The following is a 27,230-nucleotide window of genomic DNA, read 5'->3' on the forward strand; positions in this document are numbered from 1 at the left end:
GTTATCTGATAATGCCTTATCTGATTGCCTTTCCTGGTAGTCTGGCCATTCCTTTGAAATGGTGATTACCCAATTCCTGAGACAATGGGAAGGTTTCCTCACCCCCTCCCTGCTTGCAGAGGAAACATTTGGTCAGTCTGGGAGTCAAATTGGTTTCAGGACGGTCTTCCTGTGCTGCTCCAGACATTGGTACATTTATGAACATTTATTTTATATATATATGACCTTAATTTTTTTATTACACCCCTAAACTTTTTTTTTTTAGAAAAAAGCACTAATAATAATAATAATACAAACCCAGCTGTTTTCTTTTTCTTTTTAAAAAAGTTTTATTGGGTTTCACAAGTTTATATTCAACACAATCCTCATGAACACAATGAAAATTCACAAATCCAAATCTCCCCCCTCCCCCTTCCCACCTCCCTTGACTTCCCTCAACCTTCTCTTCTGGAAACCCAGCCAGATGGGTGGGGTACAAATAATACATCATTATTATTATTATTATTATTATTATTATTATTATTATTATTATTATTATATTTGCTACTTCTGCTTCTTTTGATTCCTCGATTTTAAAATCCTTCAACTAAATTATTTTTAATATTCTTACCATTTTCATTCCCTGCCTTTCCCAAATACACCTTACGCTTTGTTGCTTCCCCAGTTATTCCTCCTCGCCTCGTACACTTGTAAGTTTCCCGGTTTCCAAGGCGCTAGTCCTCAGCGCTCCTCCGAAGCTCCGCCCCCTCCCGTGATGCCATGACGCCGCGTCCAGGAGGCGGGGCTTCATCGGCCCACTCCCGCGAGCCTCCTCCCCATTGGCCGCCGAGGCGCGGCCCCGCCCCCCTCTCCGGCCGCAGCCAATCGGAGCGCGGCTGGGCGGGGGCAGCGCGGCCCGAAGGCTCGGCGGCTTCGGTCGTAGTAGCAGCAGGCGGCGGCGGGCGGCGGCGGAGGTTGGGCGGCCGCCGGGCGGGCAGGAAGGAAGGGGCGCCATGGAGCTGCAGCGGACGGTGAGGAGAACCCTCGACCCCCCTTTCCCCTCAACTCCCCCCTTTCGCGCCCTTTCCCTCCGCAAGGTCGTTACCTCAGCTTTTCCCCGCGGACGGCTCTTAGGAGCATTACGGTAGCAGCTCCCCTTCACCGCAGGTCTGTTTCAGGCTGCCCCTTTAGGGCTGAATTACGGTAAATCCCCCCCCTCCCGCGTCTCTCTTCGGGGCATTACGGCAGCGCCCCCTTTTCTGGTGCGCTCATCGCTAGGCATTACGGTAACCCCCCTTTTTTCTGCCCCACTGAATTGATCATATTTATCCACCCCTCTGCTTGCAACTGGGGGCTTTTCTCTCCTTTATGCACCTCCGACCCTCCCCCAGCTGCAAGCATGGCAGGAGTGCCCCTTTGCCATGCACATTACGGTACTTTCTGCCCCCCCCCAATTCCAGTGTGGGGCTGGGAGCGGGGAGGGGGCAGCCCTGATTCTTTCCTGCAGGGGGGAGACTCTCTCCAGAGCTCATTGGTTTGGGGCTGGGGAGAACAGAGAACAATAGTGATAGTTAAATAGTAAATACGTAAATTTTTTTTAGTAAAATAGTAAATAAGTAAAAAAATAACAATAGTACAAAAGGAGTGGGGCTCTTAGGTGTCCCCCCCCCCCGATCCTGGTGCTCACTAGATCCCTGTTGAGGCTCAGATCTTGGCCCCCCTTCGTAATATATTTGATGAATTATTGTATTTTAATATTTTGCTGCAAGCTGCCCAGCGTGGCTGGGGAAACCCGGCCAGATGGGTCTGGTGTAAAGAATATTTAATAATATAAATAATAACAAAAATAGTAATAGCAGAGCCTCTCTTTTGCTGGAAGCTGCCCAGAGTGGCTGGGGAAACATTGGCAGAAATGTGGTGGCCCATTCTGTGTGCGGCGCATGAAAACCATGTGTTTTTGCAGCATGTTCCTTTTCCTCCTCCCGTATGGAATTTGCTTGCAAATGACTTCGCGGATGTTGTGAAATTACTTTTTCCCAAGCAGGCTCTTCGTTCCACACTGTTCTCCCTCCGTGCTGTTTATTGCCGCCCAGATCTTTGCGCCCGTTCAAAGCTTCTTGAGCAACTCATTCCCAGAAACGTGCGCTACACATCGGCTGTTTTCCCAAAGTGGGTGGTGGCGCCACCTGGGACAGTGGGATTTTCCTTGGGGGGCTCTAAGAGGAGAGGGGGTGGCAGGAGGAGGTGTGTGTGCAAGAAGTGCAAATGACTTTGAAAAGCTGGTATCCCCGAATCAGGTCCATCAATTTTGTTGAATGAAATAGTTTGAACTGGATTTTGAATGAACGTGCAATTATTTCTTCCTGTTTTGAATTCTGCTGTATTATTCTCTTAGCACCAACCATTCTGAACAATGCTTGTTTGGTTGTAAGTCGCTTTGGGTTGCCCTGGGCAAAATAAAGCAACGAACACGTTTAGTAAATGATAACAATTATAGAGTGAGCATCTAATGTTTATTGGATGGATTTCCCCCCTAAACTGATTTTTGAATTCTGAAATTATTGCTATTCACGTTTTATACTGTATTTTATTCTGTTTTTTGTTGCATCAATGAAGTGTTTTAAATTTGTTGCAAGCCGCCCTGAGCCTGGTTTTTTGAACCCCAAAGGGCGGGTTATAAATAAAAATTTATTATTATTATAGTGGGGGAGGGCAGTGGGGGTGAGTTAATGGAACCCAAGGGTGGCCTGAAAAAGTTTGGCAACTGCTGCTAGATCCTTTCAGCTGTCTGTCCAGTCCAGAGGGCCGGCTGGCTGTCAGCTGTGCTTTCTTCCAGCCTTGAGATGTTCCCAGCGTGAGGAAGAGTCAAGACCCCTCTTGTCCCTGCGCTGGTTTCCTGCCTGCAAGGACAAACTGTGGGCGTGAGGCTGGAGGCAGAAAGGGCCGCCCAGAGAGCTTGCAATCTTGGTTGTGACCTGGTTTTTTCCAGCACATCGGAAAAGAAGCGCAGCAGGAAGATTCTCGGGGGACAAATGCCCCCCACCCAGTATCTGTGGAGTGGGGCCTCCAAAGGGCAGGGTTGCCAGGATCTTCCCAAAACGTGGCTGGCATGTGCTGAGGTTGACTCATAGAATTGTAGAGTTGGAAGGGACCCCAGGGGTCATCTAGAATGCAGGAATCTTAACTGAGAAATAAGCACACCAAGAACTCAGGCCAATGTAAGTTTCAGTATTGCGAGTGGTCCCTACTCACAAGTCAATAGTAACAAAAACTAATCCATTCAAAAATATGTATTCTGACAACAATTACAAACTCAAGTTGTTGTTTAGTCGTGTCCGCCTCTTTGTGACCCCCTGGACCAGAGCACGCCAGGCACTCCTCTCTTCCACTGCCTCCCGCAGTTGGTCAAACTCATGCTGGTAGCTTCCAGAACACTGTCCCACCATCTCGTCCTCTGTTGTCCCCTTCTCCTTGTGCCCTCCATCTTTCCCAAAATCAGGGTCTTTTCCAGGGAGTCTTCTCATGAGGTGGCCAAAGTCTTGGAGCTTCAGCTTCAGGATCTGTCCTTCCAGTGAGCACTCAGGGCTGATTTCCTTCAGAATGGAGAGGTCTAATCTTCTTGCAGTCCATGGGACTCTCAAGAGTCTCCTCCAGCACCAGAATTCAAAAGCATCAGTTCTTCGGTGATCAGCCTTCTTTATGGTCCAGCTCTCACTTCCATACATCACCATCTGAAGGAGCGTCTCCCCCCCCCCATCGTTCTACCCAGACACTGAGGTCCAGCTCCGAGGGCCTTCTGGCAGTTCCCTCACTGCGAGAAGTCAAGTTACAGGGAACCAGGCAGAGGGCCTTCTCGGTAGTGGCGCCCTCCCTGTGGAACGCCCTCCCACCAGATGTCAAAGAGAACAACAACTACCAGGCTTTTAGAAGACATCTGAAGGCAGCCCTGTTTAGGGAAGCTTTTAATGTTTGATGTATTATAGTATTTTAATATTCTTTTGGAAGCCGCCCAGAGTGGCTGGGGAAGCCCAGCCAGATGGGCGGGGTATAAATAATAAATTATTATTATTATTATTATTATTATTATTATTATTATACTACTACGGGGAAAACCATAGCTTTTACTATACGGACCTTTGTTGGCAAGGTGATGTCTCTGCTTTTTAAGATGCTGTCTTCCTTGCCATGGTGAAGGGGCGTGAATAACTCAGAGAAGCTATGAGCTATGCCGTGCAGGGCCACCCAAGATGGACAGGTCATAGTGGAGAGTTTTGACCAAACGTGATCTACCTGGAGCAAGAACCGGCAAGCCACTCCAGTATCCCTGCCAAGAAAACTCCATGGACAAAGACATCAGGCATATAAAAGTTAACTCATAATCATAGAACAGTAGAGCTGGAAGGCACCCGGGGGTCATCTAGTCCAGCCCCATGGAATGCAGGAATCTTAACTGAGAAATAAGCATACCAAGAACTCAGGCCAATGTAATTTCAGTAGTGGGAGTGGTCCCTACTCACAAGTCAATAGTCAATAATAACAATAACTAATCCATTCAAAAGTATGTATTCTGAATTACAAACTCAAGTAGAGATTACAAGCTCTAACTCATAAACATATTTATAACATAATAATTCGTTACAAAGATTTTCTCTTTTTCACTCGACAATAAATGTTGATCCTTATTCCAGGTGTGGTCTGACCAAGGCAGAAGAGAGTGGGATTATGACTTCCCTTGATCTGGACACTAGACTTCTGTTGATGCAGCCTAGAACTGCATTCGCTTTTTTTCCTGCAGTCTCCTTGAGTCAGAGAATTGGACAGAGTCTTCTGGGTGATCCAATTCATGCTATAACCCACCCTGTGATCCTTGGATGAAGGGCGGCCTAAAAATGTAGTAAATAAAATAAATAAATTGTTGGGCACAATAATACAAAGCCTTCCAAATCAGGTTATTTCACGTTTTACTTATTTCATGAAATTTATATACCGCTTGATTGTAAGAACAGAACAAAACCAAAAAGTGGTTTGCTATAAAAAGATAAAACAGTAAAATTATTGCTAAGAAAAATTAACAAGCATAATTTAAAACTGTCAGGAAGTTAAAATAACAATAGACTAAGAACAGGTAGAAACTCTCACCAATTTTCTAAGCATCTGGCTAGGCATTTCTAAACAAGAATGTTTTTGGCAGGTGCCAAAATGAGTACAATGAAGAGCACCAGGCTGGTATCAAGTGGCAAGGAGTTCCAAAGTGTGTCTTACCAGTACAGTATTAAGAAACTGCATTTTTTAAAAAACCTGTAAAAATTCCGCTGCAAATCCTCAGGACTCTTCCTTGCAGAGCTGTTTGTGGCAGAATAGGAAGGTGGGCAGAACAGGCTCTGAGGTGGGCTTCACTTTGCCCCCCCCCACCATTTGGGGGGCTTAGAGAGAGGTCTCCCCCGCAGGGCTGCTTGGCTACTGGTGCTGTGAGCTGCCCTCACAGCATCCTCCATAGCTATGGTTTCTGCCTGTGCCTTGACTTTGCAGCTTTTAAGAACGGTGATTGTAAGTGTTTGCCCTTGATCCAACTCCTTTCCTCCTCCTGCCCATTCCTTTTTTCCTTTTGTGTCGTGTCTTTTTTATTTATTATTAAAGATGGTGAACCCGTGGGCCAGGATTGTCTCAGAGCTCATTTTCATAAGCCACCCCGAGAACCTTTCTGATGACGAAAAGCACATCAATGCCGCAAATAAAATAGCCGATTGCTGATGTGAGGAGGCCCAGAATGGTCTTGGGAAACTGCGTCTGGCGTGGTGGTTCAGGGACCTGGTGCGAGCTTGGAAGGCGCCACACAAGCCCCAGCTCTTCCAAATACTCCTTTGGTGCCTTTAGGCAAGCTTCTCTCTGCCTCAGTCTTCCCAATCTGCGAAATGGGTGCAATCCTGTTTGCCTCTCTTTCCAGGGTGCTGCAAGGATTGCCGGACCCAACCTTTGAACACCTTTTGCACATCAGCGGGCAGGTTGCCAGTCCGTGTATCGCAGAGGGACCTTTGCTCTGTGTATTTGCTGCTTATCAGCTTTCTAAAGGCACTTTGCAGATGGTTTGAGATCTGTTGGGAGAGGAAGGCGGCAGCCTGCAAGCTAGCCTGGCCCTCTCCTTGGCCTGGTCTGTTGTCCTGCAGATGTTCTCTCTGATATAAAGGCCACTGTCCTTGCTAGCTGCCTCCATCCCGAGGAATGAGAACAGGAGGCCAAGGTCTTCCCCATCCCCTCTCTTGTCTCCATGTCCCCCTGTGCCAGCAAGTTCCTTTCTTTTAAAATAAATACATGTTTTTTTAGTTCTCAAAAGTTCACGCACATCACCATCGCCAGTGTTTAATTTATCCATTGACTTCCCACCGCTCCCTCCATGATATTTATTCATCGATGCTGCATATTTTAACTTGCAATACTCCACAGATACATCCTAAATTATCAGCCTTCAGGTCGTTCTACTGTTGCTGCTCTTTCAAATCCTGCTCGTGTTTTCATGCAACAATCATAGTTCTTTAGATATTGAACATGAACATGAAATTTATTACGGTCAGAGACCAGCTTGAGGAACGCAAATGGAACTGCAATCCCAATAGCAAAACAAACATTTAAAACAATATACAACAATGGATTTATTTTATTTATTTATTTTTCAAAAAAAATTATTGGTTTTCACATTTATCACATAAAAAAGAAAAAAGAAAAACATTACAATACACAAAAACAAAAAAGGATTTTTACTTCCAAATCCTAATTTCATTACATTGATAACTGACTTCCTCGAATCCCCTCTGACTGAATTTCATTATATGACCTGTTTAGCAGTTCTCCAAATTCATATTTCTAATAATATTAACTTCTTTCATTTACTTACTTCTCCTTTATTAATATTCTAATCCTTAATATTTATTAACAACGTATTCTTATTCTACCCCTAAGCCTAATTATTACATCCAAGAAATTTCTCTTTATCTTATGTTACAATATTTAGCCAAATATTCTTAAAAATTCTTCCAATCTTCTTGTGTCTCCTCTTCTTTCTGGTCGTGGATTCTTTCAGTCAGATCAGCCAACAACAACAATGGATTTTAAGTTTAAAAGTGCAATAGGCATATAAACACATAAAAACTTATTTAGCTATTCTACAAAAGGTTCCCGGTCCTCAAAGAACGCTTCGCCATTTCGACCTCTGGTTTTTGCTGTTAGCTTTGCCGGTTCTGCTTAATCCATCCTTTCCATGGCCTGTTCTTCCTTCGTTGAAACCTCCTCCTCGTTCCATTTTTGAGCGTGCAATATTCTTGCTGCTGTCGCTGCATACATTAAAAAAATTAACCAACGTGCCCACAGGTTTCCATCCGAGAGTGCAGACTGTTCTTTTGGCTTTGGGGAGCTGGGTTTGACATTGCTTGCACCCACATTCACCCCGAAACCTCGGCTGCCCTCACGGCCTAGGACCCTCATACCTACGGGACCACCTGTCCCAGTATGCCCCGCAGAGGTCCCTAAATAGCAACACCCTCGAGGTCCCGGGCCCTAAGGAAGTCAGATTAGCCTCAACCAGAGCCAGGGCCTTTTCAGCCCTGGCCCCGGCCTGGTGGAACGCTCTGTCTCATGAGACCAGGGCCCTGCAGGATCTGATTTCTTTCCGCAGGGCCTGGAAGACAGAGTTTTCCGCCTGGCCTTTGGCTTGGAATCCACTTGATCCCCTACCCCTCTTTCCTTTCTCCTTCTGTGATGGAACTCCTATTTGGGGACTTCCCTGGCTTTTTTCTGGCCCACGTAGGACCAGTTTGGATAGTTAGCCTTGGTGAAGACTTGACGTTTTCATCCCCCAAAAGTTTTTGATTTGAGTTTCCATTGAAATGAGGCTGTATTTTAATATTTTAATGTTGTACCATATTTTTTGCTCTATAAGACTCACTTTTTCCCTCCTAAAAAGTAAGGGGGAATGTGTGTGCATCTTATGGAGCGAATGCAGGCTGTGCAGCTATCCCCGAACCCAGAACAGCGAGAGGGATCACTGCGCAGCACTCCCTCTCGCTGTTCTAGCTTCTGGCTTGGCCGTACTCTGTCCCTTCCCCCACCTCCCGGAAAAGCCCGCAAGAGCCGCGCTCCCTTTAAAGAGCCGCGTGGAGCGTGTGTGCAGCTCTTGGGGCTTTCCCCCGAGGTGGGAGAAGGGCAACCCGTCAGTGATGGGCTGCCCTTCTCCCTCCTCGGGGAAAAGCCTGCAAGCGCCGCACACACGCTCCACTCGGCTCGTGAAAGGGAGCGCTCAGCAGAGCCTGGGGTGCACACAAGTTCTGCTCAGTGCTCCCTTTAAATAATATTTCCCCCCTTGCATTCCCCCTCTGAAACCTAGGTGCGTCTTATGGTCAGGTGCGTCTTATGGAGCGAAAAATACGGTGTTTTAATCTTGTTTTTAAGTTGTATTTTAATCCATTTGCTTTTATATCGGGTGTTAGCCGCCCTGAGGCTGGTCTTGGCTAGGGAGGGCGGGGTATAAATAAAATTTATTATTATTATTATTATTATTAGGGTGGGCCTTCCTTCCCTGGGGCTCTCAGCTATGCTAAGCCTCTCTCTCTCCTCTGATTCCTCAGGTCCAGATCTGCCGCTTTCACCTGCTGCTCTTACGGCGCAAGAAGACCCCATGGCTGATCTCTGCCCCCCAGTGCAGACAGCGCTCCGATTCCCAGCCACCCAGGTAGACCTCCTCCAGATGTTTAGGAATCCAGATGTCAGTAGTCCCAAACCCCTGAAGGCCGCCAGGTCGGCCAAAGCCATCGCAGATTTGTAGAGCTGGCCGGGACCTCCAAGGGCCATCTAGTCCAACCCCCTGCCATGCACGTGCCCCCAGCGGGTTGGGCTAGATGATCGCTGGGGGTCCCTTCCAACTCTGCAGTGCTGTCTAACGTGCTTTGCTTTTCAATGGATGGGGAAGGGGAGGTTTCCGTGCGGAATGAGGGCCAGGTGTTTGGGGGGGGGGTGCTGTGGATCTCTGCTCACGCCTCTGCCCCACTGCAGCTCTCGTCGACAGAGGGGGCTGCTGAAGAAGGCGTTCCTGGGGCTGTCCGTGGGCCTCCCCCTCGCAGCTGGGATCCGCTACTGGATGGCCGAGACGCCGGAACGGCGCAGGATGAGGCTGCTGGTCGAGGGTCTGGGGCGCTTTACCAGGTGGCTGGCGACACACTCTTTCCTTTCCCCTTCCCCAGGGAGGGAGGGGTTTTGTTTAATTAATTTATTGATTGCATTTACATCCTGCCTTCTTTGCTCCAAAGGAGCTCAAGGTGGCTTTGCTTCGTTCTCCCCTTTCCGTTTTAGCCTCACAACCATCCTGCAAGGGAGGGACGTTTGGCTGAGAGTAAGGGGTCCTGAGTTATTTTTTTTTCCAGTTGCTGCTGAGGTCCACATATATTTACAGTGGTAACTCTGGTTGCGAACGGGATCCGTTCCGGAAGCCCGTTCACAACATTAAAAGAGCGCAACCCGCAGTGGCGCGTCTGCGCACACTAGGGTTATGATCCACCGCTTCCACGCATGCACGTGATGTCATTTTGTGCTTCCGCACATGTGCGAGCGGCGAAACCTGGAAGTAACCTTTTCCGGTACTTCCGGGTCGCCGCAGGACGTAACATGAAAGAACGTAACATGAAGCAAACATAACATGAGGTATGACTATACCAAAAGAGAAAGTCACAAGTCCTGAATTTTCCCCTATTAGGGGGCAAATGAGGTTCCGGCAGCCGTTAGCATCCATGTCAATAGTTTCTGAGAGCTGAACCCTTTCAGCTGATTATCCCATAGATTCAGTGAACAGAGCTGCGGCGAAGTTGCAGTGAGTTGTTTGAGTACAGTGGTGCCTCGCAAGACGAAATTAATTCGTTCCGCAAGTTTTTTCTTCTTGCGAGTTTTTCGTCTTGCGAAGCACGGTTTCCCATAGGAATGCATTGAAAATCAATTAATGCGTTCCTATGGAAACCGCTTGCCAGGCTGGCGGTGCGGAGAAGGGCTTTTCTCCCCACCGCAAGCCTTCAGGACAGGTACGGGAACAGAGGGGAAGGGGCGCAGCGCTTCTCCTCTGTTCCCCGGGGCTTGCGGTGGGAGGAGGGTTTTTCCTCCCCACTGCCAACATTCAGAACAGCATTCTGAATGTTGGCGGTGGGAAGGAAAACCCTCCTCCCACCGCAAGTCTTCAGGACAGCCATCCGAAGGCTGGCGCGGGGAGAAGGGCTTTCCGCCCCACCGCCAGCCTTCGGAGGAGCCTTCCGAAGGCTGGTGCGGGGAGAAGGGCTTTCCGCCCCACCGCCAGCCTTCGGAGGAGCCTTCCGAAGGCTGGTGCAGGGAGAAGGGCTTTCCGCCCCACCGCCAGCCTTCGGAGGAGCCTTCCGAAGGCTGGTGCGGGGAGAAGGGCTTTCCGCCCCACCGCCAGCCTTCGGAGGAGCCTTCCGAAGGCTGGCTCGGGGAGAAGGGCTTTTCTCCCCACCGCCAGCCTTCGGAGGAGCCTTCCGTAGGTTGGCTCGGGGAGAAGGGCTTTCCGCCCCACCGCCAGCCTTCGGAGGAGCCTTCCGAAGGCTGGCTCGGGGAGAAGGGCTTTCCGCCCCACCGCCAGCCTTCGGAGGAGCCTTCCGAAGGCTGGTGCGGGGAGAAGGGCTTTCCGCCCCACCGCCAGCCTTCGGAGGAGCCTTCCGAAGGCTGGCTCGGGGAGAAGGGCTTTTCTCCCCACCGCCAGCCTTCGGAGGAGCCTTCCGTAGGTTGGCTCGGGGAGAAGGGCTTTCCGCCCCACCGCCAGCCTTCGGAGGAGCCTTCCGAAGGCTGGCTCGGGGAGAAGGGCTTTCCGCCCCACCGCCAGCCTTCGGAGGAGGTCCGAGGACAGTGGGGAAGACGCGCTGCGCTTCCCCGCTGTCCCGGAGATTTCCCTATGGGCTTTCGTCTTGCGAAGGAAGCCCATAGGGAAATTCGTTTTGCGAAGCGCCTCCAAAACGGAAAACCCTTTCGTCTAGCGGGTTTTCCGTCTTGCGAGGCGTTCGTCTTGCGGGGCACCACTGTATTTCGGACGTTTCTTGACAATCTGTTGCCCAGAATTTGAATCCCTGTGGGCAGTCCCACCATAGCTGAGAAAAGTGCCTGTTTTTCCACAACCCTTTCAACAGTTCTGGGATGTTATGTGGGCAAGTTGTCATGTTGCGCCATGCCATCCTTATAGGATTTTAACAGAACACACTCTCACGTAAACCGAGACTCACTCAATTTGATTCAGATGACCGTAGCCCATCCCATGTAGAATCCTGAATTTGTATGGACAGGTTTTTCTCCCGCTCAAGTTTACAGCCTAAAACAGTGGGCCAGAGGAAATACCCACTAATTCTGTGTAATTCTCTCACAAAGGTCCTTGCAGTTGGGAATCCTGATCTCCTTGGATTACTGGTGGACGCACCACATCTCATTGCGGGGCCTGGACGAGGTACGGTTCCCTGCTGTTTCTGAAGCTCTGAGCCGTTCAAAGGAACTCAACCAGCTCTCAACTAGGGCCAGGGCCTTTTCAGCACTGGCCCGGACTTGGTGGGACGCTCTGTCCCAAGAGACTATGGCCCTGCGGGACTTGACATCTTTCCTCAGGGCCTGCAAGACAGAGCTGTTCCGCCTGGCCTTTGGTTTGGACTCAGTCTGACCCTTATGTTTCCCTCCCCTTATGGTTTTGATTTATGGGCTACAGTAGTACGTCCAGATACGAACGGGATCCGTTCCGGAGCCCAGTTTGCATCCAGAAGCGAACGCAACCGCGTCTGCGCATGGCTGCTTCTGCTCATGTGCGTGACGTCATTTTGACTGTGCAAGCGGCGAAACCCGGAAGTAATACGTTCTGTTACTTCCGGGTCGCCACGGAGTGCAGCCCGAAAGCGCTCAATCTGAAGCACATTTAACCCGAGATATGACTGTACTATTAAAATGGGGCTGCATTTTAAATTGTATTTTAACCCGTATTTTAAATTGCCCCCACCCCATTATGTTTTTATTGTAATTTTACTGGTGTTAGCCACCCTGAGCCTGGCTCTGGCTGGGGAGGGTGGGGTATAAATAAAATTTTATTATTATTATTATTATTATTATTATTATTATTATTATTATTATTATTGCCAAGCAGCCTTGAGAGGCCCAGAAGGGTCTCAGTGGGGCAGGGGTAGCTGGATTCATCGCCTAGAGGGTTTCCTTGCCGGATGCTTAATGCTGGGGAATGGGGTGGCAAAGTGAGTCCTAGAAACTGTAGAGTCGGAAGGGACCCCGGGGGTCATCCAGTCCAACCCCTTGCCATGCAGAAAGATGCAGCTCTCTCACACGGAGATTGAACCTGCAGCCTTGGCGTTATTAGAACCACACTGACCAACCGAGCTATATCGAACGGTTTAAATGCCACCTATTGGCCCATAATAATAATAATAATTAATTTATTTATACCCCGCCCATCTGGCTGGGTTTCCCTAGCCACTCTGGGCGGCTTCCAACTGAATATTAAAAACAATACAGCGTCAGACATTAAAAATTTCCCTAAGCAGTGTTGCCTTCAGATGTCATCTAAAAGTCTGGTGGTGGTTGTTCTCTTTGAAATCTGGTGGGAGGCATTCCACAGGACGGGTGCCACCACTGAGAAGGCCCTCTGCCTGGTTCCCTGTAACCTCACTTCTCGCAGCGAGGGAATGGCCAGAAGGCCCTCAGTGCTGGACCTTAGTGTCCAGGCAGAATGATGGGGGTGGAGACGCTCCTTCAGGCAAACAGGACCGAGGATCTCAGGGTGGCTTCCAAGATGTCGGGAGTCCACCCGCCATATCCAGAGGGCTGCAGGCGTCCCCCCTGCCCCTCCCTCGGGGCTGCCAGTTTCTGACCCCTTTCCCCCTCTTCCCTGTCGTCAGAACAGCCCAGGGTACAAGACCGTCCTCTCGGAATGCCACCAGCGGGCGGCCGACAGCATCGTCCGCGGCGCCATCCGGAACGGGGGCCTCTACATCAAGCTCGGCCAGGGCCTGTGCGCCTTCAACCACCTGCTTCCCCCGGAGTACATCAACACCCTGCGCACGTTGGAGGACCGCGCCCTCACCCGCGGCTACAAGGAGGTAAAGCAAGTCTGCTGCCATTCCTCCCACCGCGGGCTCGGCTGGGTGGGAGCTGGAGTCCAGCCGCTTCAGTCAGTTGCTTCGCTTTTTTACAATCGGTCGGCAAATGGCTCTTTTGAAATAAGTAAGTGGAATGAGCAAGCTCTCTAGCGGCCAAGGCTGGCCAAAGCCGGCTTGAGTGTCTTCCTCACGTGTCATTGTCTGCAGGTGGACGAGCTCTTCCTGGAGGATTTCAAAGCCAAGGCGGACCAGCTATTTCTGGAGTTCGACTACCAGCCAATCGCCGCTGCAAGCTTGGCCCAGGTGCACCGGGCGAAGCTCCACGACGGCACCCCAGTGGCCGTGAAGGTCCGTGGCTGTGCTCCCCCCTCCCCCCCCATTACAGTGGTCCCTTGGTTCTCAAACTTAATCCGTTCCGGAAGTCCATTCCAAAACCAAAGCGTTCCAAAACCAAGACACGCTTTCCCATAGAAGGTAATGCAAAACGGATTAATTCGTTCCAGACTTTTAAAAATAACTCCTAAAACAGCCATTTAACATGAATTTTAGTATCTAACGAGACCATTGATCCAGAAAATGAAAGCAATAATCAATGTACAGTGGTACCTCGGGTTAATTCGTTCCAGAGGTCCTTCTTAACCTGAAACTGTTCTTAACATGAAGCAGCACTTTAGCTAATGGGGCCTCCTGCTGCTGCCGCACGATTTCTGTTCTCATCCTGAAGCAAAGTTCTTAACCTGAAGCACTATTTCTGGGTTAGCGGAGTCTGTAACCTGAAGCGTATCTAACCTGAAGCATCTGTAACCCGAGGTACCACTGTACTGTACTATAAAATAAACAAGACAGTACTGTAGATAATAAAAGTTAAAATTGTTATTTTTTCTTGCCTGTACTGATGATAGTCATTGTTTGGAGGGGGGCTTTTATCAATTTCCTCAGTCACACAATCGATCAATCAGTAGCTGAACTGGGTTCCACACAGTCACAAGAACAAAATAACCAAAAAAGCCTCAAAAACGCAAAATAAATAGCAAAAACAAAAGCACTAAAGTCCATTTGACTTTCGAAATGTCATTAATTGTGCTATCTAGCAAGACCATTGATCCATAAAATGAAAATAATGAAAAATGAAAGCAAATAAAAATAAAATGAAAGCATTCATCAATGTGCTGTACTATAAAGTAAACAAGACAGAATTGTAGATGATAAAAATCATCATCCACACAGTCACAAAAACAAATTAACCAAAAAGGGCTCAAAAACGCAAAATAAATAGCAAAAACAAAAGTGCCAAACTTAATCCGTTCTGGAAGTCCATTTGACTTTTGAAATGTTCAAAAACAGAGACGCAGCTTCTGATTGGTGCAGGTGCCCCGGAAACAATAGCCAACACCTGTATTGGACGTTCAGCTTCCAAAACAAATTTCGAAAACCGGAACACTTCCGGGTTTTTGGCATTTGAGAACCCAGGTGCCACTGTGCTCTCGGAAGGCCTTGCTCTGGGTCCTCTGCCGCCCCAGATTCCCAGTCTCTCCCTTTCCACCCCTTTGCAGGTCCAGTACATTGACTTGCGGGACCGGTTTGACGGAGACATTCGCACGCTGGAGTTCCTGCTGCAGATCGTGGCGCTGATGCACCCTAGCTTTGGGTTCAGCTGGGTCTTGAAGGTCCTTTCTGGGCTCTTAGCTGGGGGGTGGGTGGGCGGTTCCCCTACTGTTTCCCCCACTGGCCGCCATGGGGGGCGGGAATTGGAAGAAGGGGCGGATGGAAGGAATGTTCCCTGGAGCAACAGGGCTTCTGAAGGCTGGTTGCTAGAAGCCACTGGATTGGGAGAGGGCTCTTGCACCCGAATCCTGCTTGCAAGCTTCCTCATGGGGCATCTGGTTGGTCACTGTGAAGACAGGATGCCGGTCTTGATGGGGCCTGATCCAGCAGGGTTCTTCTTAGGGAGGTCTCTTGAAATAGCAGAGCCTCCATGCCCAGGGACACTCTACCTCTGAATTCCGGATAATAGGGAACAACAATAGGAAATAGTGTTGTGCTCAGGATGTGCTTGAGGATTTCCCACAAGCCTCTGGTCGGCCCCCGTGAGGACAGGACAGGAGTAGATGTGGCCCCCATTGGCCTGATTCAGCCGGCTCCTCCTATTTTCTTACGTAGTGACGGCCTCCAACTTGGATGGCTTTATTATTATTATTTTATATATCGCCCAATCAACATTTGATGATCTCCTTCTACCGGTCCACAACAGAAAGTGTCCTTTCCTACTGCATCACGGTGTGGGACGCTGGTTTGACATCAGCTGATAGGAAGTGCCTACAGAGGGTGGTGAATACAGCACAAGATATTATGGGCTGTCCCGTGAATCCGCTGGATGAAATAGCGGAAGAACATGAGGAAAATTATCAGGGATGATGATTCACACCCTGGCCGGCACTTTCTTGATCTCCTGCTTGATTAGAAGCATGATTAGTCGCACCAACAGGGTAAAGAACAGCTTCTATCCGCGGGCTGCTAGGCTGATGAATGAAAAGATAACAACAGGGCAACTGACTTTCGAGTTTGGTGTGTGTGTGTGTGTCAGTAAACGAGGGGAATTATGACTAAGAGAGCTGAGTGGGGGGGTGTTTGTGTAATCTCACTGTATACAAGTTGTACAAGTGACAATAAAGTATTTCAAACTATACCCGGAGGTCTCAGGGCGGCTCACAGAAAAGATCACAGCATATATAATCAGAATAAAAACAACAACCCAATACCACGCTCCTCCCGTAACGCTTCCTGGTCCCCCTTCAAAGCTCCCCTTCTCGCCCCCCAGGACCTGAAGGACACGCTGGCACAGGAACTGGACTTTGAGAACGAGGCGCGCAATTCGGAGCGCTGCGCCCAGGAGCTGAAGCACTTTGACTTTGTGGTGGTCCCTCGGGTCTACTGGGAGAGAAGCAGCAAGGTGCGTCTCTGCGCATGGCGGCAGGATGTGGCGGCGAGGGAGGTGTCTCTGTGTGTTTGTGTATAAAAGAGCCATTGATTGTAGCGTTCCCAAAGCAAGGAAGGATTGGAATCTGATCAATAGAATACACGCGAGGCTTGACCAGCAAAACTCTGGGAGGAGGTGCCTAGGTCGTAATAATTCCTCTCCACGCCTCGGCCCAGGTCGTTTTATTCACAAAAGAACTTTTTACACAGTGTTTGTAAGAACCAATTAGATTTCCCCTGAGGATTTCAAAAAACCCCATGTGGGACAAAGTCAGATCAGAAGAAATTCTGTTAACTACAAAGAAACTACTTCCTACTTGAGCATGCATATGTAGTGCAGAGTAAATAAAATGGGAATAAAAGGAGGAATGCATTCAGCAAAACCCCGGAGGTCATAAACAGGAATAAACAGGGTGGCAGTATTTGCCATCTCCTTGTGAACTCTCTTCCTGGCCCTTAAGATCTATCTAAAATTTAAACTACATCAAAGAACCTACTATCTTTATGTACTGAGGATGCCTGATGAAGCAACTGGCCTGTGTTTCAGAATGCTCATACGTGCCTGTCAGGTGTAGAGAAAGCAAATGGCAGAGGTGGAAAGGCTTGTGGGATTCGATCAGAAATTATTGTCAATGAATGAAACCCAGTCAACGCAATGCTTTCATTGCGGACACAATGGCTTTTTCATAATTACTCATAGCAATCCCACGTGACCCCCACACTCTGGATATTTGCACCCCTCCAATTGATGGCTGGAGGTGGGTGGAGCAGAGAAATGAATGAGTTTGGGGAAGGAACTTGGCCACTTCCAGCCCAAAGGAGTGAAATCATTTTTGGGGGGGGTGGCTGTATTCTTACTCACCCCCATGCCAGCTGAAAGAGCATCTCCGCCATCCCCAACCTGGTTTTGGTCCAGGGGTTTTGGTTTCCAACTTGCATCAGCAATCAGGCAGCCCTGCTGGAGTTGTGGCCTGAGACACTGGAGGGCACCAGCTTGGGGAAGTCTGCCCTCTGTGCACACAACGCCCACCCACCCCCACCTGAGACAAGTACATTTTCTGCATTAGTGTGTGTGTGGAGGGGGGGAATACCAGCTTCGGGTCGTTCCCGCATTACATCTTCTCGGGGTTCCAGGTAATGTCCCCACAAACACCTGAGCAGGACTGCCCAGTATTTGCGTGTGACTCCTCCATTACAGCGGGTTCAGCTAGATGACCTCTGGGGCACCCTTCCAATTCTCTGATTGGCAACCCAGTTAGATGGGCAGCAAATTATTATTATTATATTATATTATATTATTTTATTATTTATTTTCTGTGGAAATAGAATTTTTATTTTTATTTGTTCCTTATCTGTGCTGCATTTCACTTGCATGAGTCGCAAAGTGGCTTACGTGCAATAAATAATAACACTGGAAGCCATCACAGTAAAGGTAAAGGGACCCCTGACCATCAGGTCCAGTTATGGCTGACTCTGGGGTTGCGGCGCTCATCTCACTTTATTGGCCAAGGGAGCCGGCGTACAGCTTCCGGGTCATGTGGCCAGCATGACTAAGCCGCTTCTGGCAAATCAGAGCAGCGCATGGAAACGCCGTTTTCCTTCCCGCCGGAGTGGTACCTATTTATCTACTTGCACTTTGACGTGCTTTTGAACTGCTAGGCTGGCAGGAGCCGGGACCAAGCAACTAGAGCTCACCCCATGGCGGGGATTCGAACCGCTGACCTTCTGATCGGCAAGCCCTAGGCTCTGTGGTTTAACCCACAGTGCCACCTGCGTCCCTATAAGCCATCACAATTACACCACAAATCATATTTTGGGAGGTGGGGCAAAGCAGGTGGGAAAAGGGTCACCAGTGAGTCCCGTTCCCCTAATGGCTTTGGGCCTAAAACCCAGATATGTTTAAAGAAGATTGGACAATGTTTATTGACTATATGGGAAATAATTGTGTACAGCTGAGAACGCTGACAGCATTAAGATAAATTCAGCAGGGTAAATAAGTTTTGATGGATGCAATAATGGAATACTGAATGGTACAGTTTTTGAAAAATATGCAGGGATTTATGATACGTAAAATGAACTGTGGAAAGAGAAGGGAAGTCATTGATATGTTAAGGGTGTAAAATTAGTATTTTAAATTGTGAAACCGAAAATATAATAATAATAATAATAATAATAATAATAATAATAATAATATCATCTCGGGGCCTCAGCAGTCCATGGCTCAGGTTGGAAAGCAAAACAGGACTGTGCGTGCTGCTCTCTGGCTACATTTGACGTCCTCTTTCCTTTCTCTCTCTGCCCCAAGAGGGTCCTGACAGCTGATTTCTACGACGGCTGCAAAGTCAACGACATGGAGGGCATCAAGAGGCGAGGCCTGCATGCCAAGGACGTAAGTGGGTAGAGGGGCAGCGCCGGGGGGGGGGGCAGGACAGAGGGACAGGGCGGGCAACAGCAGAGGCTCCGTCCCACGCTGGCTTGAACAGCTTGCCTCCTTCATGCACCACCCCAGAGGCAGCAGCATCTTCGCTTCGCTTCACGGCCTCCGAGGGAGTGGTGGGGTGTATTTGTACGTATTTTATGCAGAAATTGAAAGCGGCCTTCCTGCCGGCTCAGGCTGGACATCCATTTAGGCCAATGTGGACTCCCCTGATGGATAGACGCCGTGGCAGATCTTGCAAGCTTCAGGGCAGATAAGAGAAATCCCTCCTTCACTCATCGCCTGATCCAGCAGGATTATGTCCTTTTCATCACCCTTTTCTCTGCACGCAGAAGTTCCCGGTCCAAACTATATGCTACGCTCCTCCTCCTCCTCCTCCAAATCCTAGAATCCTGGGCTGTTGTTTCCTCTTGATGGGCAGCTGCCGCCCTCTGGGTCTTCCCCAACACTGGCTCCTTTCAACTGAAGGCGGCCGGGATTCCACCTTGGAACATCTGCATGCGGACTAATGGGCCCCGTCCCTGAGCGATGATTCCTCCCCACCCGTTTAAATCTCCCTTGCATTCAAATCTGTGTTTCCCAGACTTTTGAGGACCGCCCCCCCCCTTGGTTGCATAACTCATCCCCTTTGTTCCCCATGCTATTGGAAGCATTGTTTGGAATAGCAGTTTGCACGACCCAGCACAATAAGGTTCAGAACAGCGAATTGCACATTCAAAATGTTGCATTCCAAAGGCAAAGGAAAGGATTAGACCCTGATTAAAACAAAAAAACACGAGGCTTGGCTAGCAAGACTCTGGGAGGAAGTGCCAGCAATAATCTGTCACACCCCGACCCAGATCCCTTTTATTAACAAAAGAACTTTTAGCGCAGCGCTTGTAAGAACCAATCAGATTTCCTCTGAGCATTTCAAAAAAAACTACCACGTGGGTACAAAGTTAGATCAGAGAAATCCTTTTAACTACAAAGACTACTTTGAGCATGCATACATGTTTTAGAGCAAAGAAAGCAGGAATCAAGGAGGAATGCTTTTAGCAAAACCCCGGAGGTCATAAACAGGCAGGAAAGGAAGGAAGGATGGCAAGGAAAGAGTATTTACCATCTCCTTGTGAACTCTCTTCCTGGCCCTTAAACTCTACCTAAAGATTAACAAACTCCATCAAAGTTACCTACTATCTTTATGACCCAGGATGCCTGGGGAAGCAACTGGCCTGTGTTTCAGAATGCTTATGCGTGCCTGTCAGGCAGAGAAAATGGGCAGAGAGGCAGAGGCTTGTGGGATTCAATAAGAAACTATTGACAACGACTCAAACCCAGTCAACGCAATGCTTTCATTGCTGACACAATGGCTTGCTTCATTTTTCAGAATTCCTCATAGCAATCCCACCTGACCCCCCCCCCCAACAAAAGCCAGTTAAAACCATTTAGTTTAGTTATTTCAACAGAATTGATGAACTTGATGCAGCAACACTAGCTCTCCAAAGTCCGAAAGGCTTTTGCGCCTTCATCGTCCCCCTTTCCTCTTAGCACCCCTCCCACGTAAGTTGAGGTGGGGGGTTGCCTCTTAATATTGGGGGTGGAGAGGGGTTGCCTGCGCTCACGCAGAGGCCTGGGCTTCCCCATCATCCTGCCCTCCTGTGTTGTCTTGCAGGCCGCAAAAAAGTTGGTCCAGGCATTTGCAGAACAGATCTTCCTCACCGGATTCATCCATGCCGATCCCCACCCAGGAAACGGTATAGAGGGCTGCAGCCAGGGAAGAGGGCAGGCTTAGTTGGGGTGTGCGGGGTGAATTGGGGAGCTAACGTTAAATAAGTTGGAGTTCTTGTTATTAAATAGACCAAGCAAAAAGCACACCAAGAACTCTGGCCAATATAAATTTCAAAAGTGGGAGTGGTCCCTACTCGCAAATCAATAGTCAATTGTAACAAAAACTAATCCATTCAAAAGTATGTATTCTGACAAGGATTACAAACTCAAATAAAGATTACGAACTCTAACAGGGATTACAAACTCAAGCTCATAAGGATATGTATAACACAATAATTCGTTACAGAATTAGAGATAAGAGTTTATGAGTAGAGATAGGTTCATGTTAGTCCATAGTCAAGATTCGACATGAAGGTCTTAGTTTCAATCAATGAGCAGAAACCAGTTATGGATCAGAAACCAGGACAGGGCCCTGTTTCGATGTATTCACCATCATCAGCTGGAAGTATCAAACATTACATGAAAGTACCTTTAAATTCTAAATTAGCATAAATTATAAAACAGTCATAAATTGCAAAACAGTATTATACAACATTTGGTTGCTTACCTAATTTTTAAGGGGTCGTGTAAGTTTCAAGAATTCGTATAAATATATCCTGTTATTTTCTACGTTTCTCAGAGATAACAACTGAAAATAATATTAATAATAATATGTGTTGAATCAAATTAAAAACTCTAAGGCAGCATATAACAATATGATTCCTCACCTAAGTGTGAGTAGATCAACGTGTATCCTGAGCTTTTCTGTGCGTTTTCAATTTAGAAGTGAGCCTTTTATATGCGCTTAAAGGGCTAGATGATCTTAAAGGCATAGAGTTCTAAAGTTCAGAGGACAGCTGCAGTTTAATTTAAAGGTCTTAAAGAAATGATGTATAATCCTGATAGCTATTGAGACCCACAGGGGTCCATGGTCTTAAGTAAATGGATGTACCGGGCTTCCTGTTGCTCTTCCCTTCCTGTCTCCGACTGCTTGTAGTGGCCGTCAGGCCAAAGGATGAGATGAGATACATGGACACAGAGTGTGGGGTCAGGGTGGGATGGGGGTTCTGGTGTGGGCTGCTAGAAGAAGCTGAGGGGGGATTCTGGGGGGGGGAGGAACGTCTGGTGCTCTGACCTTGTCTAAGAAGCTTGTGCAGGCTTACCTGTGCCTTGAGGGGCTGGTGGGAAAGAACTGGAACTGGGAAGCTGGCCGGACCTAGTTGCTGGGGCCCTTTCCGTGCCCCCCTCCCTGGTTTCCTGGAGAACATAGTCCATAACCTTCCTTCCCTCCCCCTCCCCTTTTTATCCCACTCTGGGACCCCACAGCTAATTCTCCCCTGGTCTCCTCGCTGGCCCAAGTAGGACTAATTCAGCCAGCTAGCCCTGGTGATCATCTAATGTTTATCGGATGGATTTCCCCCCCCCAAATTGATTTTTGAATTCTGAATTTATTGTTATTCACGTTTTATACTGTATTTTGTGCTGCTTTTTGTTGCATCGATTAATTTGTTGTTAGCCGCCCTGAGCCTGGGAAGGGCAGGGTATAAATAAAAAATTATTTAATTATAACTGAGGCGAGAAGCATCTTCACCACCTGCCTCCCTCCTTCCCCTCGTCTCTCAGTTCTGGTACAGAAGGGACCCGACGGAAAGGTGCAACTCATTCTCCTTGATCACGGCTTGTACGAGATCCTTCACGAGAAGTAAGTCAGCACGAGGACCTGAGTAATTTCAGGGAGGGGTGGTGGGGGGGGGGTATCGGGCTGATGCAATAGCATCCCACTTGAATGTGGTTTCTCTCCCCCCCCCCCCCATTTTGGGGAGCTAAATATGTTTTTATTCCATTTTACAACGTATATAAAAACAGAGAGCGGCTTACAACAGCAGGTGGGAGTTAGGTTCTAGTCTTTTGCCAAAACCTCAAATTGTGCGTGATTTTCTTCGTTATCGCCATACCCCAAAGTGAGCGGTACCAACGTCCAGAATAAAGACTAGGACTAGCCGCCTGAGAAACAGTTTCTACCCAAATGCGATTTTGGTTTTAAACGCAGTGTAAGGAGTCTGTATTGGAGTATATTGTATTTAAAAATGGGGTATCAGAGTTTTTAGAGGGCTAACCAGGTTGGGATAGCTGGGATAGCAGGCTTGTTGGGTTTTGAATGTCTTATGTAGATTTTTCAATTTCGCTGTTCTGTATGGGACAATAATAAAGATGTATCGTGTAGGATTTTGGGTTGTTTTGCATTGACCGTTTGAGCTGCCAAGCTCATAGACAAGACCAGTTCCTCTGACGATATATCTCCATTGCTAGCAGGTTTCCCATCTTGAGCCAGTGTTAGTCTGTTTCCCCAAAAGGCCTTTCCGGTGTTGGCCCCCTGGCAAGCAAGCTCTTGTGATTTTTGCTCTCTCCGTCTCTTCCAGCGAACGGGAAGCGCTGTGCAAGCTGTGGCACGCGATCATCTTGCACGATGACGCAGGCATGCAGATGTACTCCAAGCAGCTGGGTGTGAAAGGTGAGGGGGCAGTTGGGAGCCACTTGGGGGGGCAGCCTTAAGGGTCTCCCAGTCAGCAGGTAGAATCCTTCCCCTTTTACACACATGCACACATTCTGACTGAGGGTCATGCTCCCCATGGATTTTGTGTTTCTTTGAATGGGAGGTCTGATTATTATTATTTACAGTGGTACCTTGGTTTAAGAACAGCCCTGTTTACCAACTATTTGGTATAAGAACTCCGCAAAACTGTCAGTGTTCTGGTTAGCGAACTATCTCGGTCTACGAACAGAATCCAAACGGTGGAGGGGCACCGGCGGCGGGAAAGCGCGCCTCAGTTTAAGAACAGCTTTGGTTTAAGAACGGACTTCCAGAATGGGTTAAGTTCGTAAACCGAGGTACCACTGTGTGTGTGTGTGTCTGGTGCTCAGCATATATAAAACATAGTAAAATATCACACATTAAAAACTTCCCTAAACAGGGCTCAGTGGCGTAGCATGGGTTGTCAGCACCCGGGGCAAGGCAAGTAATTTGCGCCCCCTAACCCGTGGATTTGCGCCCCCTAACCCCCAGATGTTGCGCCCGGTGTGGCCGGCCCCCCCTGCACCCCCCACGCTACGCCACTGACAGGGCTGCCTTCAGATGCCTTCTGAACATCAGATAGTTGTTTATTTCCTTGACATCTGCTGGAAGGGCATTCCACAGGGCAGGCACCACCACTGAGAAGGCCCTCTGCCTGGTTCCCTGTAACTTGGCTTCTTGCAGCGAGGGAACCGCCAGAAGGCCCTCGGCGCTGGACCTCAGCGTCCGGGCAGAACGATGGGGGTGGAGACGCTCCTTCAGGTATACTGGACCAAGGCCGTTTAGGGCTTTCAAGGTCAGCACCAACACTTTGAATTGTGCTCGGAAACGTACTGGGAGCCAATGTAGGTCTTTCAAGACCGGTGTTATGTGGTCTCGGCGGCCGCTCCCAGTCACCAGTCTAGCTGCCGCATTCTGGATTAGTTGTAGTTTCTGGGTCACCTTCAAAGGTAGCCCCACGTAGAGCGCATTGCAGTAGTCCAAGCGGGAGATAACCAGAGCATGCACCACTCTGGCGAGACAGTCTGCGGACAAGGAGGGTCTCAGCCTGCGTGCCGGATGGAGCTGGTCGACACCTGCTCTGCACACAGCTCCCATGGAGGGTAAGGACAACAGGTTCTTTGTGCATTTCCTCCCCGTTCCTAGCTAATTTGGAAATGAGAAAGCGGATGTGGGATTTCCTCCCTCCCTCATAACAGAACCCCAAAGGGGGTTAACCAGCAAATCTGAACCCTCACCCAGCACAGGGTTACACCATGGAGTTTGCTCCTAGAAGAATACACCTTTTTGTGTATACAGTGGATGCTCGGGTTGCGAATGTGATCCGTGCGGGATGCATGTTTGCAACCTGCAGCATTCGCAACCCACGTCTGCGCATGCATAAAGTGCGATTTAGTGCTTCTGCACATGTGCAACTCCCGAAACCCAGAAACAACCCCTTCTGGTACTTCCGGGTTTCAGCGGTCCACAACCCAAAAAAACACAACCTGAAGTGGCTGAAACCCGAGGTATGACTGTACTTGGAACGGAACCCCTGAATAAAATGTGAATAATTGTTTTGGAGAGGCCAGCTTTAGGCTGGCTTCTCTCCTTAACAGTATTAGGATCCCTGGGATGTAGATGGGCTGGCTTTCCTGAAGGTGCCGGCCTCCGTTCCTGGCGGAGGCGAGATCCGACTTGAGCCACTTCCCGCTTTCCAGGGGGTTAGACCAGATGGCCCTTGGGAGTCCCTTTCTGCCTCTATGGTTTCTCCCGCCTTTGCCCTGTGCTCATTGTGGCCGTTGCCCTTGGCGCCTAAGCTCCTCCTCTCCTCTCCCCCAGCCCAGGATTACTTCCTGTTCTGCGAGATGCTGCTGCAGCGGCCAATCAACATGGCTCAGCTGGTGCTGTCCAACGTGCTGACTCGCGAGGAGACGGCCTACATGCAGGACATGGCCAAGAACCGCTTTGACCGCATCATGCAGGTGCTGAAGGACATGCCCCGCTCCATGCTGCTCGTCTTCCGCAACATCAACACCGTCCGGGGCATCAACGTGGCCCTGGGGACCCCCGTGGACCGATACTACATCATGGCCCACAGGTGAGGGGGTGGGACGCCGTGGAGCCAGGGGCTGGAAGCCACTAGGAGAGAATCCTCTTGTGCCCTGATCCTGCTTGGTTTCCCAGAATGGGCATCTAGTTCAGCCGCTGTGAGAGCAGGAGGCTGGACTAGATGCCCCCCCCCCCCTTGGCCTGATCCAGCAGCCACTTCTTATGTCTTTAATATTAATAATAAAATTTTATTTGTATCCCACCCTCCCCAGCTGAAGCCGGGCTCAGAGCGGCTAACAGCAATAAAAGTAACACAGCATTCTAAAATCAATTCCAGATCAAATAGCAACCACTGGGCCAGAGTTCTACAAGGATGACCAAAGGAGGGGGTCAGACTGCACCTTCGCCAAAGGCCTGCTGGAACAGCTCCGTCTTGCAGGCCCTGCAGAAAGATGTCAAGTCCTGCAGGGCCCTAGTCTCTTGTGACAGAGCGTTCCACCGGATCGGGGCCATGGCCGAAAAAGCCCTGGCTCTGGTTGAGGCCAACCTAACCTCCCTGTGGCCTGGGACCTCCAAGATGTCTTTGTCTGATGACTGTAAGGTCCTCCGTGGGAGATACCAGGAGAGGAGGTCCCGTAGGCACAAGGGTCCTAACCCATATAGGGCTTTAAAGGATAAAACCAGCACCTTAAACCTGATCCTGTACTCCACCGGGAGCCAGTGCAGCTGGTAAAGCACTGGGGGAATGTGATCTCGCAGCGAGGACCCCGTAAGGAGTCTTGCCGCAGCATTCTGCACCCGCTGGAGTTTCTGGGTCAGTCTCACGGGCAGCCCCACGTAGAGTGAGTTACAATATTCAATACAATAATTTATGCCCTGAGTGATTCTTGCTCCCTGCAACTCACCCCCCCCCCCAAAAAAAAAACAGCACCAGGATTTAGACTCTGGTGTCTGTCTGTCTCTTTTAAAGTGCGGTGAGATGCTGGAGTCACATGATTAGCCAAAGATCAGGAGGGATCAACAACATCTTCTTCGTTCGCTGGATCCGTGCAGCCTGGAACACCTTCGTGTTTGAGTTTTCGCTCAGGTAAGGGGGGGCGTGTTTGTGTGCCCCCCAGATATTGGGCTGGGAGCCCTGACAAACAACGCCTACCTCAGTTAATTTAAATAAGCAAACTGTTGCTCTCCAGCTGTTGGACCAAGACTTACTGACAGCCCTGCTGTGCTGGCCGGAGATTATGGGAGTCATAGTCGAGCATCATCTGCTTTCATGACGGCTGCTGAATTTCAAAGCTCTGTAGAAAAAAGTCACAGAACCGAGAAATTGCACAGAACAAATGAAATACCGTGAAAATCCCTGAAATGAGAAGTAATCGACTAGAAATATTATCTTATGAAAATAAACTAAATAATAACAATCAAAAAGTTTAAAGGAAAAATTAGAAAAACCTAAAAGTGAACAAAGTCTTAACGGGATGCCGGCTACAAACCTCGTTTCACTGAACTACTAAGTTTCCTCAGAATAGTCCTCAATTCTTTATTACTGCTCATTGCTGCACCTAGGTCGAGCTGGGATTATAATACAGAATTTTTGGGAGTTCTACCCCCTTTTTTTGAATTTTGGTTATTTAAGGTTTATGATTTTTCTATTTCCTTCTGAGGAAACGGAATAGTTCAGTGAAACGAGGTTTGTGTTTTATTTTCGTAAGATAATATTTCTAGTCGATTACTTCTGGTTTCAGGGATTTTCACGGTATTTCATTTGTTTTGTGGTATTTCAAATCTCTGGCTCAGTTACTCACTTTTTCTTTTTGTCACTCCTTCCACCACCACCCCCCTAAAAAAACCAAACCAGGTTCCAGGTCACCGCCATAAAGCTCACTACCTCTGTCCTGCGCTTCCTGGCTTTTGTTGGCTTCCTGAAGGACAGCAAGAAGCCGGGGGAGATCTACGAGTACCTGAAGGCATAGAGCGGCTGCTGCTACGACCTTCTGCCGCAGGCTGGATCAGGCCAGAGGATGGCCGAAGGCCTGTCCAGCTTGATCCAACACCAGGTGCTTTTCATGCCTGCAGAGGAGGAGAAGGTGCTCTCCCACTTTTCTATTAAAAAAATTACCGGTGAGAAATTCAGGACCTGATCCAGCCCTTCTGCAGTCATCTGTTAGGCAGAACCAGCGCCAGGGTGGGCTGCAGCCTTCCTGCCCCTCAGATTCTGCTAGCCGCAGGGCTGAACGGGAGCCACGTTCCCAGCTCCTTGCAGCAAACAGCTTGTGATAATAAATGCCCCGTTTTTATCCTCTGTTGGTATCTTCTGTTGGCTCAAAGTCTGGTGGGGAAGCTTCCCCACGCATAGGGAAATTTAATAGAA

General features: G+C 48.8%; 1 protein-coding gene across 1 annotated transcript; it reads left to right on the forward strand.

Moving 5' to 3' along the window:
* Nucleotides 1-894: 894 nt before the first annotated feature.
* On the forward strand, nucleotides 895-27,161 carry ADCK5 (aarF domain containing kinase 5). The gene is made up of 15 exons (XM_082235681.1): nucleotides 895-1,010; nucleotides 8,595-8,698; nucleotides 9,019-9,168; nucleotides 11,380-11,455; nucleotides 12,900-13,100; nucleotides 13,308-13,448; nucleotides 14,654-14,767; nucleotides 15,919-16,050; nucleotides 18,382-18,465; nucleotides 20,165-20,246; nucleotides 21,883-21,961; nucleotides 22,680-22,771; nucleotides 24,653-24,911; nucleotides 25,833-25,949; nucleotides 26,718-27,161. Exons 1-15 carry the CDS (start codon nucleotides 993-995, stop codon nucleotides 26,830-26,832), a joined length of 1,764 nt encoding a protein of 587 aa, XP_082091807.1. The 5' UTR covers nucleotides 895-992; the 3' UTR covers nucleotides 26,833-27,161.
* Nucleotides 27,162-27,230: the final 69 nt, after the last annotated feature.

Source organism: Podarcis vaucheri, assembly GCF_965113315.1.
Source record: "Podarcis vaucheri genome assembly, chromosome: 8".
Lineage (NCBI taxonomy): Eukaryota > Metazoa > Chordata > Lepidosauria > Squamata > Lacertidae > Podarcis > Podarcis vaucheri.